Here is a 22,968-nt window from a genome sequence, read left to right as displayed (position 1 = left end):
TGTATTATTTTTAATAATAAAGTATTTAAGTTGTATACCTTAATTGCGAAATATTTTAACAAATTGTAGTTTGTTGTCATCGTGATACTAGTGTTCATAAGTTAATTATTGACCTTCATGACATTTGCTGAAGGAGAAAAGAGATATAAAGTCCGATTACGAAGTATTATAAAGACGTATATAAAACTATGTTTTGCCGATTTTTGTACTACAATATTTAACAAATTACTACAATATTTAACAAATTAAGAACTCAAAAGCTTTTTCCGGGGGTAGGGTTGTATGAGGTCTAGGTGAAATAATTGACCGATTTCAACCATTTTCAATAGGCTTCCTCGTTGGGGCAAACACTTATCGAAATTTCAACAAAATATGTATTTTAAAAATTGCGACCTGCACCTTGCGCACAAGGTTTACATGGACAGCCAGCTGGACATGGCTTAATCGACTCAGAAAGTAAGTCGATTAGTATTATTTAAGATGTATTTTTGTACGAGATCTAATTTTTTTGAATCATCCAAAAACATTGTTTAATAATGTAAACAACAAGTTTGAAAATTTTATATGTAAAGTATAAAGTAGCAAATACATTTTTTCTTTTAAATTATATATATCATTTCATTTATTATATATATTATTTGAGTTAAACATACACATGGACAATTTCGTGTCAAGTACTTAAATTATGTATTGGATAGTAGTCCCTACACGAATTTTAAGTTCTATCGGTCAAAAACGGCCGGCGTTAGGGAGTTGAACATTTTGGTCATGTTTTTTTAAATGTGTGTAACTTTTCACCTAGTGTTCGTAGCAAAAATTCAAAGGAGTTCAGATAGCTATTTCTTCAATGTTCCAAAAAAATATTTTATATATTTTAATATTTTCAAATGAGTTTTCGTTTTGCTTAGAAAAAACTTAGTGGGATGCAAGGGGCATATGTAAAAAACTAAATTAGAGTGCGATTATCACCTAAGGCGAATTTTAAATACCCTCCACCAGCCAGCTTTTTTTATTAAAACCCATTTAACTATCAAATTTTAACAAGTTTTAACAAGTTTTCTAAGCATACTTGGAACTTGTTTGGATTAGATCGAAAACTAATTTATATAAATTGATTTTTTGGATATGGACTTTTTACGGGTGATCTTGCCGATGGCAGAAAATTTTGGAAAATTGTTGACCCCCTCTAAGTCCGCCAGTTCTTGATCTGAAAATTATTGTCTAGCCTACTATCCTTAATACTAAATTTGGTACAAATTTCATCCAAATCGATTTTATGAGTTGTTCTGGCTTCCGAATTCACAAGACCAAATGTGACAACGACCGATTTAACATTTACTTGAAGTTTTCGTTTTCACTTCCGAACAAAAAGAATTTAAATCGTTTCACATTTGGACTTTTGGATAACAATTTATATTTTTTAAAAAATTTGTTTATTACACAAACGTTACAATATTGTAAACAATCCCTTAATACAACTTTATATTGTAAAAATAATTTTTGAACGAATATGGTAGCGTGAGCGTATAATTGCAATTTAAATTTTTTGTTGTATTTTTACACACTTACGACGTTACTTGCTCTGCGATCACCATAAAATGAAGAGTAAAATAGAATAATGTTGTACGTTGTAATGTTTAAAGTTGCGACCCGTTTGTAGAACTTGCAAAAATATCAAAACATTTTGATCTTTCGTTCAACTAACTCACAACTTTTTAAATCAACTCTACACACTTTGCAATTTCGTAAACAATCTTCTTACATTGTTACAAAGTTGTTGTAAAACTAAATTTGAAACCAAGTGAAAACGGGAACACCACATTTTTAATTTTATGTGAAATCCTGATTTCACGTAAATTTGAAATGTTGTGAATCTTGTCATTTTGTTTTAACATTTACTTAAAAAATATTTAATTTTATAAAAAAATGCAATACCAAATTTATACAAATGTGTATTGAAATTTCTATTAGATGACATACGCACTAAACTACATTCATATTTATCGAGATAATAGTTGGGAATGTTGAAATTTAATTTCTGCTTCTTTACAAATAAGATGTTTTTTTAGTTCTTATTGTTACCGTCAAAAGTTTGGTTTGTGGTTTTTATAGTTTCCTTTTTGTACTAAATACTTTACTTTTTCATTCAGTCTTTCGATCTTCATTCATGGATTTGCGTTTGTACAATCATACAAACTGATGCATAGTAAAAACATTACGCATGTAAGTTTGCAGGTATGTATTATATGTTTGTATTTGCTTGATATGATGTGGTTTATTTACTTAGAGAGTGTCATAATTCAAAATTTTGATTTTTGTTTCTTAGTAATAATTTCATCTATTTTCAATTATGGTGTACATTCAAGCCGTTTTTCTTAAAACTATGCTATTTGAGTTATGACACATTAAAAGAAAATAATCGATACATTGTTAATTTTATTCGGATTTAATTGAGAAATATTTCTTGAGTTTGTGTTGTTTTTGTTATGTTTTGTTGAATGAACATGGACAACAATTGTTAAAACAATAAAAAGTGAAACCTCAACGACGTTGCTTCAGACAAAGAAACAAAGTGTTGAATAAAAAACTACATCCTACCGTAAAAAATACATTACGAGAGCTTTTTTGCTTAGATAATTGTATAGTTATATCGAATTGTAACAAAACTATTGTGGTTTGGATTGTTTACAATACGGCCACAACAATTTGACAGATGCATATTTTTGTTCAACTGTATGTTTGTGTAAATCAATGGATGGACGTATGAATAAATGGATAACAATATCATATTAATAGGGTTTTTTAGTTCCTTATTTTTTCTCTTATTGTTTTCAAAATTCTCACACTGACAGGTTCCAAGATTATTTAGTCATTCTGACTATGTAGTTTACATACAATATAATTGTGCACCCAGTGTGCTTCGCTACTCTCATCGTAATGGAATAAAATAAATATTATATATCTGCAATATCCTCTTTAAGAGAATATTGAAAATATAAGGACCCTTTAATCTTGATTTCATCATTCTATGATTCTTATTCAAGAAGGAAAAAGGGAACTTTTATGGGTTGTCACTTAATACGGGCTCTACATACTTATTTTTAATTAAATCAATATTATTTTTGAGTTAATTTTTTTAATTTTTTTATTTGAGACAAATAAGTTGTATTCCATAATACTACAATTTTACCTCCTAATAACTTCCAAAAAAGAACAGAAATTTACATCCTGAGAATGACTTCAGATGTAGTGAATTTGGAGTCTAAGAAAAAGAACATACCTCCTTCAAGCCTGTGTTAAAATCATAACTTCTTCAGGTCTTTTTTGTGTACTTCTATGGACTAAATTCTTTTTTTTACTTCTTTGGAAGTACTTTTTTGATAGGTACGTATTTTTAGGTTCAATATTATAGAAAATTCAAAAAGTACCTTTTCAAATACCTTTTATGGGTTCCCATATAATTCGGGCACTACATGCTTAATTTCATGTTTTTAAGTTCAATAATTTGTCAAAAAGTACCCTTTTATGGTTTTCACTTAATCAGGACTCAATAAAGAAATTTTTTATAGACGGATTTTTTACTTAACATGTTAAAGTTTTGAATACATTGCTATCAACCATTTTCACAGCATGGGAAAGATTGCAACACCATGATTTTCTCTTAACTTTATATATTGACTTTTTATTTTAGGAAAATTTCCGATTTCTTTAGTCACCTAAAAAGTAAAATAAAATTTTTAAGATTTGACTTCATCATGTTTTTATTCAGATTTTGAACAATTATTCTTCGTCTATATACATGAATATGTACAAAAATAATTGTACATTTACTGTAAAAAAAACATTTTAAATTCATGTCATACATGACACAATATTTTATCTTCGTGGGACTTCTCAAATGCATTAAACATTATATGACAGAAAACATTCCTCTTGCAACTATTTTTTGATTTTATGTATGTAAGTATGTCTGTCTGTCCACTACTTATGTTTTATGCAACCTGGCTCGCAGACCGACAGACAGAAAGCCTAATACATGTAATTGATACATGGTGCATTGGTCCTCTCACTTAATTCAACATACATGCACATATATATACATACAAACGTACATATACATAAGCAATACAGGTTGATTTATGAATGAACGAGTAAAATAATGAATGAATATAGAAGCCAAACAATGACCGACTGATACATGTCTCATTCCATTATCTACAAACATAAAACTTGTTATCGACTTTTTATTTATATTATTACTGATATTAATATAAATAAATTAAAGTAAATCGAAAAAAAATTGTGATTAGTGATTCCAAAACTGACCACACTCACAAATATTACCCCTTTTGTTTTGTGTATATAACCCCAACAAACTCTTACATTGTTGTCAAATGTTCTCTTCACCGCTCGACTACTTAGCTATTTTATTGCTTTCTTTTCGTTGTTGTTAAATACAAATTCTTAGTGTACAATGAAATAAAATGAGAAAAGTGACAAAGCCGAGTACAAAAGTACTTCTAAGTAATGTATATGGGAAGTAGTTTTCATTTAAAAGTATGTACGTTGCCTGTTTTTTGCTGGGAGGTTGCCCTTTAAAGGCTGAACGCAAAATTTCGTGTTGAACGTACCAAACCCTGCAGTACGACGAACTAGCTCCTAGTTCGACAGTCACTTAGAACTAACACTAGTAAATTATCACCCACTGGCAATGTTAGAAATAAAATAAGTAAGAGTGTTATATTCGGCTATGGCGAATCTTATATACACACCATCAAACCTCGTTTGACTCGAATGAAACTTACTAATGTCGAATAGTAATTTTCTGAAGGGGACTTTATATTGGGGGGTAGGGTCAATTATGGGTCGATCCTCATTTGGTAGACAGAATTTGGTTCGTATTAAATTTATTTGTGTTGAATTTCATCGCTATTTTCGTATTTTTAAGCCTTTAAAAATACGAAAATAGCGACCTTATATAGGGGGTAGGGTCATTTATGTACCGATCCTCATAAAATGTTGCATAGTGATTTTGGATCGTACGAAACTTACTTATGCCAAATTACATCGCCATATTCGTATTTTTAAACAAGTTATGACTGTTAAAGCTGCTTTTCGAGGGGCCACTTGTATGGGAGCTATCCGAAAACGTCGACCGACATTCCCTAAACAAACCTTACCTATAAGAAATATTTATGTGAAATTTCAACCCTCTAGCTGTTTCCATTCGGCCTCTATCGTGCTTTCAACAGACAGACGGACGGACAGACATGGCTAGATCGTCATAGAATTTAATGAGGATCCAGAATATACATATATACTTTTGTGGGTCTATGACCAATATTTCGATGTGTTACAAACGGAATGACAAAATCAATATACCCCCATCTCTTTTGATAGTGGGTATATGCGATATTATAAATAGTGAAAGGTGCACTTTACGTACTGTAGGGAATCTACTTGGACAGAACTTAATTGGACCTATAATATAAACATATATATGTGGATTGTATTTTCCAATTAGAATAACGGATGCTCAATCGAATTACTAGAATAAAAATGACGAACTCAAACCTGAATAAGTAGGATTTATCCATATAAAATTAATAAAAATAAATATTATTGAAGAAGTGGTGAAAGAGTTTTTTTTAATTTTTAATTTATTACCTTTTTCTTGGGATATTTGTATTTCATATTTATTTAACAATTATTTGTATTCTGCGGATTTATATCAAACCATAATTCTGGACAATAATATCTGGAATGTACTGAACAAATTTTTAATGAAAATGTTAATGAAAATGATCAAATTTAAAATTAAAACAAGCTTTTTGATAGATAGGTAGCATACTTTTTTATGTTAGTTATTGTACTTTTCACATCATCAAATGTATATCTTTTTTTAGTAAATAACTTCTTTTTGTACCTTCTTTTTACCATCATATTATAATGATTAACATTTGCGCAGCAAATCGATTTTCTAAAACTATTTACATACAAATTAGCATGATTTTTTAATAAAAGGGCGATTATTGCGTCCCCTGCATTTTTAACTATATATAAATATATTTTTTTTAACTATATATAAATATATTTTTTTACAGTAAATATTGAAAACTTCAGAGCTCTTTCTGCGAAACATTTACGTTAGGGAAAAAGTGATACTCTTTTTAGAGGTGCTTTGGAATTCTCAAAAATTTTATAAAAGTTAAAGCCCTAATTTATATAGTTAAGAAAGTTAAAAACTTAATTAGGAAAATGTAACAAGCTTTTCAGTAAGAAATTTCTTAGATTAGCAAAAATGTTTGACTATTAAAAATTTGATTTGAATTAAAATTAATAAAACAAACGTATTAATGTAATGTTCTTTATTTAAATCTTGTAAGCTTAATAGTAACTATAGTAGTTATATATCAGCATTGCCACTTTGGTCCAATTGGATTAAAATTTGTAGTTTTAAATCCCTGAAATGACTTTTCTTAGTTTAGTTAGTAAGTTTAAATGTAAGTTCAAATTTGGTAGGATGAGATTATTTTAAACTCGTGCAAAGCACTATTTTAAATTTCTCAGTAGATTTAAAACTGGAATCTGATACCTTTATAATGATATATGTATTCGATTTTTAACTAACATGCAGTAATATATGTATATGCATTTTATCATATCAGTTAACATATTCATTTTTATCACTTATAGCAACATTTTTATGAATTTTGCTCACATTTTCATTTGTATTTACCGGGGCAACCAAAAATATGTAATATTTTATATGGGGCAATGATACAGGGTTCGCTAAATTTCGCAATTTTCAAAATAATTTAATGAAATTTGGCCCTGAGTCCTATTTAAAATGGTTGAATCGGTTTATTATTATTCCCATATAAACGTACTCCCCGAACAAAGTTCTCATGTAGGGTATCACTCGTACCATATGGACGGCCATTCTCGATCATACATTTTTACATACATAGGCCGACATAATTTGAAATAGGTGGAAACCCAGATACCAAACCTTACTTTTCTGAGTTTATGTAATTTTATAGTTTTTCCAAGCTTTAGTTTAATATATCTCTAGGGTACATTGAGATTTGGCGGAGGATAAACCTTTATTTATTATACAGATCAGACATTCAGATACCATAAAGGATTTTTAAATAAAGGTGTATTCCCGCTTTTAAAAATTTTAAAAATGGTTCATAAAACACTTTTTAAAGCATATTTTTCATTGCCCAGGTAATTTGGAGTATTCCTTTTAAAAGGATTGAGTTGCGCTGAATCTGGAGTAGAAAAGAATTATTATAATATTCCAATTTATAATAATGTGCCATAGATACGTCACAAACTTATAAATAAAATTTATGAACAATATCTGTTTAAATATATGTTTGTATGTTAAGTCAATTTGCACATCCCTTTTTAGCAGATATTCCACTGTCATTTAATCCCTAAAATTCTTAAACTGTTGAAATCGATACAAAAAATACCACCAAACTTGAGGTAAATTTATCACAGATTTGAAACCAAAAAATATACATACAATCCTGTGACAGGATTCGTATCACCTAAGCTATTTGCCATGATACCGACAACCCTGAAGGTTTGTCCTCAAAGTACATATACGAAAGTGTGTGTACGGACGTTTGTTTACATAAGTAGTTTTATTTTACACAAAACAACTTTCGAGATTTTTTCTTCTGCCTTATAAAGTGTTGAAAGGGGAGGGGCATTAGAGACTGTAAGACAGAGAAAAATATGGCCAAAATAGAATATGTTACACACATACACGTATAGAGAGAGATTGAGAGAAAAATTAACATGTTGAGAGCACGTTAAGTTCAATTTCTTATTCACAATAAAATACTCAGATACGAAATGTTGTTATATGATTGGTTCATTGTGTTTGTAGGAACAGAGTACAATCGTACAAACCAAAACGCCTATTGGTGGAAAAGTAACTAAGTAAGCAAGCAACAATCTGTATAGTTGTTTGTATCTACATACTAATGTATGTATAGAAATACAAATAATATACATACATGTTAATGAATATGTTTTTTAAACTCGAAATGATGATTCTTCATCATCATTTACTACAAGACTGACATAATCCATAAATAGTCGTTTCAAGAAAAATGGGTTTTAATGTTTAATGACATTTTACTATTTTTTAAATAACTTTTAAACTAACTAACGGATTTGAAAAAAAAAACATATTCAAATGTTATGTTAGTATGTATGTTTCTCATCTAAATTGAAATTTAATTTTTATCTTATAGGTATTCGTAAAAAGATTAGTTTTAGTTTTTACGTTTACCACAAATTATCGATCTCACATCGAATTTGAAATTTTATAAATAGAATTTTGGATTATGACAGCCTTGTAATATGGCATAAACGCTTTAGACGTTGTTAAGGATCTTAACCTTAAATAATAAAAACCTATGTACCTGCCTACTATCAATATTTTTGGATTAATTCGGTAAATTTCCTTACATTTTTTAAATCTTATTCCTAATTTAATTAATTTCTTACTTAATTCAAATATACTTTCATTCGTATTCTATCATTTAATTCACATTATGTTAAGAGTATTTTTGCATTAAGTACCTAATTGAGTTTCTGTCAAATGGTACCTATCACCATATTTATTATGAATCTTTAACTGCTAATGTGTTAGTGATTTTTTATACCCTACACCACTTTAGTGGTGGATGTATTGATGTTTATATATTGGTCCTATATCCACCTTAATAATTTTCCATGTAAACCTAGTAATCCAACTACAGGTCTCAATTTTGAAGATAATTTAATTAAATTTGTTACATAATTTTCTATTGAAAATGGTTAAGATCACCTAGCCCCCATCACCTAGCCCCCATCCAACTAAACCCGTCGAATGGGGCTTTGAATTTCATAATTATGTTTAATATACTCGTATCTGCAAAACCAAGTTCCATACTAGCCTTGATGACCCTCATGAACTTAATAATAATTATAGGGCCTCAACTTAAATGTTTTATTATGAAAACTAAATCACATTTAATTTTTTGTAACAGGTGTAGGGTATTATATGGTCGGCCTCGCCCGACTATAATATCTACTTGTTTATTTTTAAAAACATTAATTACGAATCGAGCTCAAACCAAGTCCATTTAGCTAAATCGTCTTAAAACCTTACAAGGACGGAATGGCAATCAATACACCCATCTGTTTTCATATAGGGTATAAAAATTGTTAAATTTACATACATACATTGAGCATAAACAAATCAGATTTTGCTAATGACAAACTATTCTTCACTTTTGCTTAACTGAGTTCTCTAGTATATTATATTTGTATATTAAGGTCCCCATGCAAACGACTTTCTGATCCTTATTAGGGCATATACATTTTAAAAATTAGAAGTTTTCATTAATTCGCCAAAACTTTTTTCCATAAATATGTATACATACTATTTATGTATTTATGGTATTTCTAGTGGTTTTTTATTCATTATTTTAACTGTAGATTTTTTTATCAATATTGATTGATTTCAGTTGTTAGTACTTCCATGAAGTAAATTCTACTTCTTTTTCGCTTCTGTGTAATTTATTTTTTTATTCTTCCCAACTTTGACATCCCTGAAATGATTATGTGTATGTATGTATGTATGTATGTATGTATGTATGTATGTATGTATGTATGTATGTATGTATGTATGTATGTATGTATGTATGTATGTATGTAATTAATTATGTGTGAAGGTTATAAGTCTATAGCCGCCTAAACGTCTAAACCGATTTTCTTGACATTTTCACAGTATGCTAATGCTGGAAGGAAAAATAGGCGAGGTGTTTCGCCCATTTTCTAAAAAAAAAATATTAAAAGTCGTATATCTCGGAAACTGGTATAGTATAAAAATATTTTTGATTAAAATGGGCGGAATGGTTATTGTGGGCGTGAAACCTCCTATATTAAGAAAATATTAAATCTGGATTTCTCTTTTTTTAAGGCCACCATCATGACCACAATATACTTAAATATTACGTAAATATTAATTTAAATTAATAATGCTTTATTATAAAAACAAAAAAAAAATATTCAAAATATTTCTTAATTGTTAAATATTTGTTTTATTTTGGTGCTTTTTTAAATTAAAAAGTTGACAACGCTGTTAAAAGCTAAACCAATAATCGCCAAAGAGACAGACGGAAAGACTATTTGAGAGACAGTAACAAAATTCGTAATGTCAGGAAATCTTATACAGATTGATATTTTATTGTTCTTGCTTTTTGCTTTTAATCATGTAATGCTACCTACGTATGTATTATTTTCCTTTTGCGGGGATGGAAGGTCTTTATTGGTTCGTTACATCTGTGTTTGTCAGTCAAGAAGTGGCTGCGCGCAAATGCGGTTGGGCGGTCATTGTTATAGTGTACAACTATGTATCGGAAGATGCTCGCTCTGCCAAACGCACTGTGTGATTCACTCACACCACCGCTCATTATTAATGGAACAAAACGCACTATAAGCATCTTTGTTGTTATCATTGTCTTCTAAATTTTTGTACGAGAGAAGATTGTATGTGTGCTCGATTGTGTGTGTGTATGTAGTGATTATTTTATTAAAATCTTTGTTCGGTATTAGTTACAGAAAGACACCACCAGCACTGTGTTTGTGGGCTTTTGTCTCGATTGATATTTTTCTCTCCTGTAAAAGTCGTTATGTTATGCCTAAATGTCTTTTATTTTTGCTTACAATTCAAAAGTAGAAACGACCGAAAGACCAACCGACAAACCTGAAAAAATTATCAGGATAGCAAGAAACTTAGCGTTTTGTTGTTTTTGAAGACATTAGTTACATATTTGTTAGTTTGTGAAGTTAAGATAAATAAAATAAACGTTTTCCTTTGTGCATAAAAATATTTATTTTCAACAAATACAATTTTAAAATTTAATATTTTTACTTGTTAATTTCGGAAATATTTGAGATTTGAAGAAGACGCGCGCGCATTTGTATATGGCTTGTTGATGCTTTGGAACTGCTCACTCTTAGGCGCCACTCTAAAGATACGTATTAACAACATCTTCCAACTTCGGTTGGTTGGCTGACTCTGGCTGACTGACTGGTAGTATATGCACGGTTCGTTATCTGCCCACTGATTTGTTGACACATATTACAAAGCAAAAGTGGCGCGGCGTGACATTTAATGCGAAACACAAAATCATAGTAAGCAATCTACAAATTAAAAAAAAAAAAAAAACACACAAAAATAAAAAATAAAAGAAACATGTTCATAAATATATTTTTAGTAAAACACATTTACACTCAACCAAACACGCACAGTTAAATTTACAGCCACATCCACCGCCAGGTTATCTGCCAACATTGTGGTAAACCTTTACTGGAAATGTTTTTTCCTTTAACATTTATCCAGTATCCAAAAAGCACATGCACATCCAACACAACACAAAATAATAAGAAAAGTTATAAAAAATCACACACAAAATTCCAGTCTGTCGTTTTGTAACCGCAATAAGCCGTCTTTAAATGCGTTACATGACAGTAGTTGTTCGGCACGATAAATTCTTCGATATTAAACAGACAACCAACTAATTTAAACTAATTTTAAAAATAGTTAAACCCCAAACTACACGTGCATTTAAAATTCAAAATAATAATAAAAATTAAAAAATATATATATGCAAAATTTAAATTACTATTAAAGTTGCCATAATTATTGAAGTTTTTATAAATCACTATTAAAAAAAATAATTGTAAGAAAAATCCAATATTTTGGCCTGAATATCTAATTAAAAAAATTAAAAGTGTAAATAATGTAAAGATACATAAAAGTAAATAAGTGTTTTTAATGGTAATGTAATTAAGTGTAAACAACATATGTTTTAATAAACAACAACAACAAATTGCTGTTCCGATTCCAGTTCCAGAAATCCCCCATAAATTACAAAGTTTTCGTTACTTCAACTCAGCACAAATTAATCATGGATTTGTCTACAGCATATCGTTACAATCAAAATATGATGGAATATTATACATGTAAAGCAATAAGATAATTTCTATTATATAATTTATTGACACATACATACAATACATATTTATTTAACTAGTGTTATATACATACATATGTTTTTCAAAAGCTAAAAAATTCGGAATTAATAATAACTAAAATCTTGGACCCGTTTTTAAGCAATTATGTATTAATTTAACAATGAACCCATTAATACAAAACTATAAGGAAATTAATTATTTTATAGGTATGAACGTACACATAAAAATTTAATTACTTTTATGTATTTAGTTTTAAAAAGTTTGTTGTGTTATTGAAATAATTAAATGTTAATACTAATTGTTGTTAAACATATGTATGTAAGCTAAGAATAACTCGATTTTGCTCAGATGGGTCCGTTTTTGTTTATTAGTATCTAAAACTTACTGGTGTTAAATTTTAGTCAATTTGTAATTTTATTTTTTTACGTTAATTTATTTTTCGATATTATTACATTTATCTGGTTGGAAAATTAATTTTATTTAAAAGGTACAATGTAAGAAACTATAGTTTAGTGGAACAGTTTTGAACAATAATGAACAAAAAAAGGCCGTTCTGTGCAAATTTGAAAAAAAACAATTTGGCGTCAAGAAATAACTTCCCAAAACCAAAAACAAAATAAGTCCTCAAATTTGGGGACTTATTTCATTATGAAATAACTGAAATCGCTTAATGAAGAGTTGCAACATAGACGGCCTATGGCCGGGCGCAAGGTCTTTCTCATCTGTGGTATGTCCAACAACGGCTTCGCTTAATAAACATTTCCTAAATAGAAGGCCTATGGTCGGACGCAAGGACTTACCTCTCTATGATATGAGCAACACCGTATTAGTTTAGTAAATATTTTTTATATAGCCGGTCTAAGGCCAAACGATCTTAATACATAGAGAGAGTTTATTCTTAGCAAAGCCAGTGTCGAATATACCTAAGGGAAGAAAACCCTTGCGCCCGGCCGAAGGCCGTCTATCAATCATATATTTTTATATTTCGTGTGATAAACTATTTTTAGGGATTTATTTAATTTTTATGGAACTATTTTATAATGTAACAACACCCCAAAAAGCGAATATTGCATTCTGAACAATTTCTTTGGAAGTTATTTATTTTTTGTTTTGGGAGTTATGACGCCAATGTTGAATTAAATTTTACCATTTTGTAATTAATTTTGAAAATCCAAATTTAGATAGTAGTGGTTAATATGTATCCAAATATAAAATTTATTTATTTGAGAAGTTTTTCAAATATATAATATGTATAATTCTATATATTTTTTAGGATTTAGTTTAACATAAATAATATAATTTCACAATTGTAATCTAACATTCGTTTGTTTGCTTGTTTTTGCATATTATAATATATATCGATATATTTAGACGTTATAACGGCGGAAAGACACAATCATTTATAAAATTTGTTATGTCATCTGAATGTCTAACCTTTCGACTTTTAATAAATGTTTAACCTCAGTTATATCCTCTTAATTTCTATAGAATCTATATATCTTAACCTAACCGTTGAAATTTGTTTCAAAGCTAAATTCGATGATATTGAAAATACATAATGATCCAACTTTTTATTTATTTTTTTATTAAAAATATAAGGTTGGTTTATAAAATCGGTTCATCAGTGTTACATAACTTCTGTACCCCGAAAGAAATGTCCTGGGACGTAATGACAATTATAAAAAATGTCACAACATCTATGAGCATGGTGACATAAAAGGCATGGATTTCACTTTATGTCATCATGCACACTTTTTAGAGTATCATAGCTTTCATGGACATTATGATACTTGAATCGTCATCGAACGAATATCATCTTATACAAAGTTTCTTAAAACTAGTTTTGTGAATATTTTTACTTTGTTTATAATATTAAAAATAATTTTTTAAATTTTTTTAAAGTCAAATTTCTACAGTAGGCTTTTATTAGGTAAAACTAACGAATTTTAATATATTTGGTTTTGTAAATATGAAACAGGTCAAAGAATGTTTACGACTTATTAATATTATCTCATAGATTATTTAGCTACACTTCAAAAAATCCATTGTATTTGCAAAATATTTATTTACATTTAAATATTTTGACTTTTCTGAAAACTAAAGTAATCAAAATTAAATAGCAAAACATTTGTATGTTCGCACACAAACATTTTTCAATTTAAAATTTTTTACGTTTGATAAATACCGCGCTTCTATATGGTTAGGAAAAAACAGAACAACGTCATACAATATTTTTTTGTAATGAAGCGTTTTTTAAATGATGGTACTAATCTTGGTGCTGGTAATGATTAAATGACAGAATTCACAGCATCATGGAATACATAGTGCGAACACTAATTAAAATTTTGCACATTTCCGCACCATTTGCAAATTGCGAATTAAAAAACCTCAATTAAAAACAACAAAACTGCAATCAAAAGTTTTTTAATACAATTAATTAGATCTTTATGTCTGTTTTTACTCATTAAACATTTTTTTGATAAAGTAGAGGTTGCCATATTTTTTAATATATTGTTGGTTATAACCGGGTGATGATCATATTTATACTCGGCTAATTTTATTAAAGTTTTGACAAGGGGTCGAACCAGAGAACCACGGGCAGAGTTTTGGAAATGTGCCTTCGGGGTGCACGTTATAGCTATGGTATAAACTGTAATTCTCGGCAAGGGAATGTCGGTTAAAAAACTGATGTACGTAGAGTATATAATTCTGGATAAGTTCGGTGCTGTTGCCGAGACATCAAATACTTTTCGACTTTCTTAAAGTTAGTGTGGTACTAAGCATTGGAAATGAATTGGTGTTTAGTGTATATGACAAAAGACGGCTGTGGGCAACTTAAGTATCCACTCGTACATCTAGGGTGAATGTGTCTGATGAATGTGAATGTGTCTTCCTTTTCCAGGTATGCTCAGGGTTTACTCTGTTTATACCAGATTTACCACTGTGTGTTCTCTGTGAGAAGGTACATGTAATCGTTTTATTTAATGGATTCGTTTTTCGGTATATCGAATACGTCTCTAGAAGACACTGTAAGTTCCAGAAAATGGGTTTAGCCATTTAGCAGTATAGAGTTCAAACAAATCCACAAACAAACAAATAAACACACATCCATTTTTATATACATAGGATTACTTGTTAATGTTTATTTTGATTAAAAACAACAACTATTACGCCAATTAAAATCCCTATGCAATGTTGAAAATATATTGTTTGTTGCCAGTAAATAACTTATTCGACTTCTTCTTATCTGTGTAAGCAATAAATTAAAGTCAATATACTCAAATGAAACGTTTAATAAAACAATTATTCACCAATGTTTTCTATATGCGCATACCCAGCAGTTTTACGTGCAGTTCATGTGTCCCTATTATTTACGGAAATCTTCAATAATTGTTCACTTCGTTCGAAATCATATAGGGTGACAATTGTACATCTAAATATTCACTCATATTCAATTATTCAGAACCAAAAATATTTACTCTTGTAATGAAGTGAATTGTGATAATCCGGGCAAGGATTTCTATGTAAATGCATGTTAGTATTCAATAACACAAAATAACTTCTAACTATTTATACCCTACACCACTATAGTAGGGAGGGTATTATGCGTTTGTGCTGATGTTTGTAAGACCCACCTTAAAGTATACCAATCGGTTCAGAATTACTTTCTGAGTCGATTTAGATTTCATATCAGAGTTCAATCCTTAGGTGAAGGAGTAGGGTTTAAATTAAAATTAATCCCAGAAAGTTTTTTTTGAGTACTTAATTAGTTAATGCTAGTTTAAGAGGTTTGCTAGTTTAAGCGGTGGTTTATTTGAACTTTACCAAAAAATCCAAAAGTGTAAACAGTTATTCAAAAAAATATATAATTCCTCTTTTAATTATTAAAATAAATAATTATTTTAAACGGAAATTTGGCAAAATTTAACATAAATGCGCTAACTTTTAAATAAAGTAGTATTTGAAATATATTCGTAATTTATGGGGGGTATCATATGGTTAATAATAATTTCTTGTTTTGTTTAAGGAAATATTTTTAGTGCATACTAACCATTTTATAGTGCATGTTATAAGCGCATATTTTGTATTTTTAGTGCATGAAAAATCCTTGCTCTGGTAATAATTTTCTAGAACATCTGACTTTCTACTATGACATGTGCAAGTTTTGTGTGATAACTCTGTACAGTACAGCCAGAATTGCAGGGTTATATACATGCATATATGTATGTCTGTACATATACAAATGCAATAAAAGGTGAAATAATTATTGTTAGAAACAATGTGTATTGTATTTAATTGTTTTGTATTGTATATCCTATAGGTATTGTTTAGTTTTGCATTGTGTTGCAAAGAATTCACTGCTCGAGTGGCAGCTTTACATTTCTATGACGTCCTTATTATTATGAAATAACAATGTATTCATCTACTAGACCTGCCCATAAAAATAAAAAACGATATACGTACATTATGGAAATAATTAGAAAATTATTATATAATAACTTTTATAATACATATTAAGAAAGATGACTTTTAAAATCTGAGTTATTTCTAACAAGGGTTCGGAAAATTTAGCATTTTCTGAAAATATGCAATCTTGCAATTCATAAATTTTATGTGACTATGGACTTTATGACACGCCACCCTAGAGAAACAAACTGAGAAATCACAATTTTTTTACGTACATGTCTAATAATATAGTTACTTCTTCAGACTTCTACGAGCGTCAGTCAGTTATGACTGTTAATGTCATACGACAACTATTATCATCAAATAGAAACATAAAATAGCAACAATCGCATAAATTCAACAATTGGTAGTCAAAAATACAAGCAAGAAGGGAAACACTCACCCTTAGTCTTTTTATTTTTGAACACTTTAAAAACGAACAATTGTCAGTATTACTTGCGTGCTCTTCAGAACATATTAAACCCTGCAGTTTTATAATAAATTAATGCATCTTCTTGAATACATTTACCTATTTGGAAAATGATATTACTTGGTTGGTTTAAAAACTTATACATACATACATTCATACATACATACATACATACATACATACATACATACATACATACATACATACATACATACAAACATACATACATACATACATACATTCATACATACATACATACATACATACATACATACATACATACATACATACATACATACTTACTTACTTATTTACTTACTTACTTACTTACTTACTTACTTACTTACTTACTTACTTACTTACTTACTTACTTACTTACTTACTTACTTACTTACTTACCACCTACCTACCTACCCACCATACATACATGCATGCATACATATTTTGACTTCACCTTGGCCACCACGTACTTCAGGGTTTATACAAATACACACATTCCACTATACTAAAAATGTATTTGTTTATTTTTGCAGCATTGTTGCATTATATTATGTGGATTCAACAGCGGGCTTTCTTTCTGTTGTCGTTTGGTTGATTTTGCTTTGTTTATTTTTGTGGAATGATCACAAAAATTTTATTATTTTGAAATTTTTAACAATAGTCCAGAATTTTTCTTCGTCAGCATCAGATAATCGATGTAAACGTAGGCCACTTCAAACTCATATAAGCATGTACTCTAACACATTCGTATCTATTGCAATTTTGCTTCTTTTGTGAAAATGAAAACATAAAACACAAAAATACAAAAATACAAATGTATTTGAATTGTTTTAACACTTTGTAATCTGTACAATTGTTTGTCATACGACCCTTATAAAATGAATTTATTACTTCAAACCTCACAGAAGTAAAAAAGAAAAAAGCATTTGTTAGTGATCGATTTATTTGTTGGCAATTCTTCACAAGTCGATTTCTGAAAACTATCTAAAAACAAAAACTGTAATTTTTTTCAATAAAAGACTATTAATAGATGGATTGTTAAGAGTCATAACCAGGGAAACCAAAATATGCAAATGCATGTTTTTATGATGCATCGCACAGTACTCTGTTCTTTAGACTAAAATCAAAAGTATTTATACCCTACACCACTTTAGTTATGATTAGTTCTAATGTCTAAAGTCATCAAATTTTTGGAGGTCGCGAAAAAGAGTGCTATATTCGGTTATACCGAATCTTAAATACCCTTTACCAGCAAAATGCTTTTTATTAAAACCCTTTTATTATAATATGTTTAAGCTAACTCGACAAAAGTTCTTATAATTCAAGTTTTCGATAAGATGTATTTTTTTGTTTTGTATTTTTAATAAATACATATTCGCCTTATTAAAATGTATATATGTACAAAACTGTTTCTAATAAAAACAAATTAGAGTGCTATATTCGACTGAACCGAATCTAAAATACCCTCCACAAGCTACATTTATATTAATTTTTCTTAATTGTTCAAATATTTGTAGAAATAAGTTTTCTCATGTGTTAAATAGAAAAATCCCAAGATTCAAATCTAGTTGAATAGTTAAATACGGTTAAAGCGTTTTTAGGAGCTGGACTCGGTATGCGATATATGACCAATTATAGACCGATCGTAAAAAATTCTTTAAGCCAAATTTCTGTACATAAGAGCTATATTTCAGTCAAATTTTGTATTTATACCGTAATTTAATAACAAGTAATGTGTGTTTAAATAATTTTCTGAAAGGAAACTTGTATGAACCGATCGTGAAAAAAATCTTGAAGTAGAATTTTTGTATACTAAACTAATATTTGTGCCAAATTTTGTATCAATAGTTTTTTTGGTAATAAGTAATGTGCGTTTAAGATATTTTCGTAAAAGGACTTTGTATGGGAGCTATGTCCAATTATGTATATGAAGACAAAATTTCAAAATTCCTTATCTATATCATAATTTGGTAATGAATATTGTGAATCTAAGTGATTTTCTGGAAGGGACCTAGTATGAGCTATGACCAAATATGGTAATTTTATATTGTAATTTATGTATATAAGAGCAATATTTTTACTAATTGAATAACTATCAATAACTGGTAATTAGTTATGTGCCTTTAAGTCGTTTTCTGAAGAAGACCATGTATGGGGGCTGTGACCAGTTATGGATCGATCGGAAAAATTTCTCATTAATATTTCTGTGCATATAAGCCATACTTGTACCAAATTTTATATAGATATCTTAACCCAGTAATATTTCTAGGCATTTGAGTAATACTGATACCAAATTTTATATGAATATCTTAATTTAGTAATGAGTTTTGCGCGATTAAGTGATTTTCGGGAGGGGACCGAAAGTGTATTTAACCGTTATGTCAACAGCCACATACCCGGTTTATGTTTTTCATTTTTGAAGTATCCTTATATATATCGTTTTGAAATCTGAACTAAGTTTTTTTCTAATTTTTTTTCCAAAAATTAGTAAGATATATAATGTTTAAACCGATTAATAACGGATTTTCTATTTTTACCTCGTATATCAATACCCACATACCCGGGAATGTATAAAAATTATATGTCAGTTATCGGCCAAAAATTAAGTTTCATTATAAATTTTATGTTTTAATTTTAGAATTATATTTATTCTTGTAACTTATTAAAAAATGAGCAAAACAACAAGTTTATGTGTGTCGAATTTCATCACTATACTCGTATTTTTAAGTCAGTTATGAGCGTTAAAGTAATTTTCTGAAGGGGGACTTATATGGGGGTAGGGTCAATTATAGACCGATCCTCATAAAATTTAATAGGGAGATTTTGGATCATATGAAATTTATTTATGTTGAATTCATTATTATACTTGTACTTTTAAAACAGATATACCCATTAAAGCTCTTTTTCGGGGGTCCACTTGTATGGGGGCTATCCGAAAACGTGGACCGATATTGCCCATTTTCAATGCCAAACAAACCATATAAAGAATATTTGTAGAAAAATTCTATACTCTATCTCGTTTCTTTCGGACTCTATCGTGATTTCAACAGACAGACGGACGGACAGACATGGCTAGATCGTCTTAGAATTTAATAAGGACCCAGAATATATATACTTTCGTGAGTCTATGACCAATATTTCGATATGCTACAAACGGAATGACAAAATCAATATACCCCTCATCTATTTTGATGGTGGGTATAAAAATAAAGACAATAATAAATAATATTTAACAAAATTTATTAACAATTTCAAGTATAATTTTATCCCGATAACTTTATAACTCAATTAAATATGTGCGCTTAAGTGATTTTCGAAAGTGGATCTTATATGGGAGCTATGATCATAATGAACCGATCGGAAAAATTTTTTGTAGAATGATTTTTGTGTACACAAAACATATGCAAGTCGAATTTTACTTATCCTGATAACTTTATAACTTAACGAAATATATACGTGTAAGTGGTTTTCGGAACTGAACCTTATATGGGAGCTATGACCAATTGTATTTCGCTACAGATCTACGTTAGTCGTATGATTTTCGTTTATATTATATTTACATTTGCAAAATTGTGTGTTGATACTTATATTGTATATCCTCTATCACTACTGATGGTGGTGAAGAAAAGTTTTATATTTAATGATCTTCGCAAAAATATTTTACCCCTTTTTACACCAAATGGGTTGAATTTTAAACCAGACACGTGTTCCATAATTCCAAATTCTTACACCGATTTTCTGAAAATTTTATTTTATCTTAACTTTGATAAAGTGTACTAGAGCTTAAAAGCATCCAAATACATAGAAAACACGATGTAGTGCTTGGCATTGTCATATGGCAACACATTAATAGAGATTTAAAATCATATTTATTAAAATTAAAAATAACCTATTTAAACAACTGATTTGAATACTCGGTAATACAGATTTTTTTGTTTCTTTTTAATGTTAGTAGAAACAATTCACAAATTGAGAGATAGTTCACAAATTTTAATAAAAACAGTCGTTTTAACATTTAACATTACCATTGACAAGATAATTTGTGTAAATCTTTTTTATAATTTATTATCGAAAACTTTGTTTTATATAATGTTATATTTAATTTTAACTTTTCATCATACAGGTCATGGCGGTGTCAATCAACTGGGTGGAGTGTTTGTCAATGGCAGACCATTGCCTGATGTGGTGCGACAAAGAATTGTTGAATTGGCGCACAATGGTGTGAGACCATGTGATATATCTCGACAATTACGAGTCAGTCATGGCTGTGTATCCAAAATTCTCTCAAGGTATGTACGATATACATTTAATACAATTTTAAATAGATTTCAACAATTTAATGAGCTACTACACTCATATTATTGCTTTTATTATTCGAAATAGTAAAAGGTAACTTTAAATAAAATAAGAATAAAATGAACTTTAAATATTTTTTTAAAACATAATATTTTATTATAAAAAAACGCAACATACTATTTTAGTCTTTAATTGACTTTTTCATACGAAAAAATAAATTGCATTTAGTTTTCATACACATTTTCACAAACATTCTTAAATCTTACGTTAAAAGTTAAAGCTGGGTTAAAGAGGAAATTTCCCCCACGACCAAAAAAAAAAAAACATACAAAGTATAGAAAAAGGAAAGAAAGTAATTAAGTAAAAAATAAAATCAAAAAGCCCTTAAGCTGAAGGTCCGCACTACGCGTTTTCGCTTCAAAGCATTGCTTTTCATAAACGTAAATTTTTTGCTGTGATGCTTTTGATTCCATATGACCAAAAAAATATTTTAATTGTTTATACAACATTGGCCATCACGCGCTATGCTAAAAATTTGCCAAATTTGTTATATTCCTAATGTAAGTACGTACTTTTTTCGATATACTATTGGTACATCATTTTAAACCAATATAAAACGTTCTAACCACATTTCATTTAACATAGCACACGTACATGTCTAGATAATATTTACGGACAGAAATAGTTTTGTAAATGGGTGTAAGTACATACGTATGTATGTAAAAACATTCATACTATATATGTATGTGAACAAACACACGTTTTATAAGTGGATTCCCCTAGCTAGCAAAATTTTTTATGTTTGATTGACTGTTGGATGATTAATCAGTAAACTGAACTATTTTACTCCTTTTGATTACTTAAAGGTTATTAATAAGTTGACTTTTGTGAGTCAGTCACATTACTTGCTCTTTACTAGTTACTTTACCAGCTATTGACGTGTCTTAGGAGAGAGTCAAGTGTACCCAAGTAGCAGGTGCAATGGAGTTTAACTATAACATTGATGGGCTAAAAACTGTTCAGTATTCAGTAAAGTTTTATTGATTACTGAAAAAATCAGGTTTCAGTATGTTCTTACTGGAAACTGCGAAATTGTTTAGTAATTTTTATTTTTATATTTTTATTTATTTATAATGTTAACTGTAAATAAAATGTAGTATTTTACTGATTAATGAAAATGTGTTTACAGTATTCCGTAAAATCTTATAATTTTCATATTGATTTTTTTAATAATAATGCAGAGTTATAAATGAATTGAGTGTGATAAAAAATTGCAAAAAATGTTAACCGAGCTCAAGCATATAGCCTGGTAACTAACGCGTGTCCATATATTTTCAAAAATAATGTTTAAAATAAACAATAGGTAAATGTCCGTCGGGATTTGTTAGGTGGTCTGTAGTAATTTTGCTACAACGAATCATAAATAAAATACATATTTATAAATATATATTTTTGTTTTATTTTTAGATATTATGAGACTGGTAGCTTTAAAGCTGGCGTTATTGGCGGATCAAAGCCAAAAGTTGCCACTCCCCCCGTAGTAGATGCTATAGCAAATTATAAACGCGAAAATCCCACCATGTTTGCTTGGGAAATTCGAGATAGACTTTTATCTGAAGGTATATGTTCTCAGGATAATGTGCCGAGTGTATCATCTATTAATCGGTAAGTCTCTATTTGAAATAAAAGCTTAAGCTTCAATTAATAAATTACGTTTTAAATTTTCAATTGTACTAAAATCAAAT

General features: G+C 29.0%; 1 protein-coding gene across 4 annotated transcripts in view; it reads left to right on the top strand.

The window, feature by feature from the left end:
* Positions 1-22,968, top strand: part of LOC111684540 (GATA zinc finger domain-containing protein 14) — a 74,956-nt gene that overhangs the window by 25,069 nt on the left and 26,919 nt on the right. For 2 of the 4 annotated variants that reach the window (XM_046953268.1, XM_046953131.1), the window contains exons 5-6: positions 21,051-21,216; positions 22,691-22,888. In XM_046953268.1, the coding sequence (XP_046809224.1) occupies positions 21,051-21,216; positions 22,691-22,888 (364 nt within the window). Of the gene's footprint in view, positions 1-11,690; positions 12,040-21,050; positions 21,217-22,690; positions 22,889-22,968 lie in introns of those variants that run through there. The other 2 variants (XM_046953170.1, XM_046953222.1) reach the window with 2 other exon arrangements.

This window comes from Lucilia cuprina, chromosome X (assembly GCF_022045245.1).
Source record: "Lucilia cuprina isolate Lc7/37 chromosome X, ASM2204524v1, whole genome shotgun sequence".
NCBI lineage: Eukaryota > Metazoa > Arthropoda > Insecta > Diptera > Calliphoridae > Lucilia > Lucilia cuprina.
Note: the sequence above shows the minus strand (reverse complement) of the source record. Positions and strands in the feature narration are given on the sequence as shown.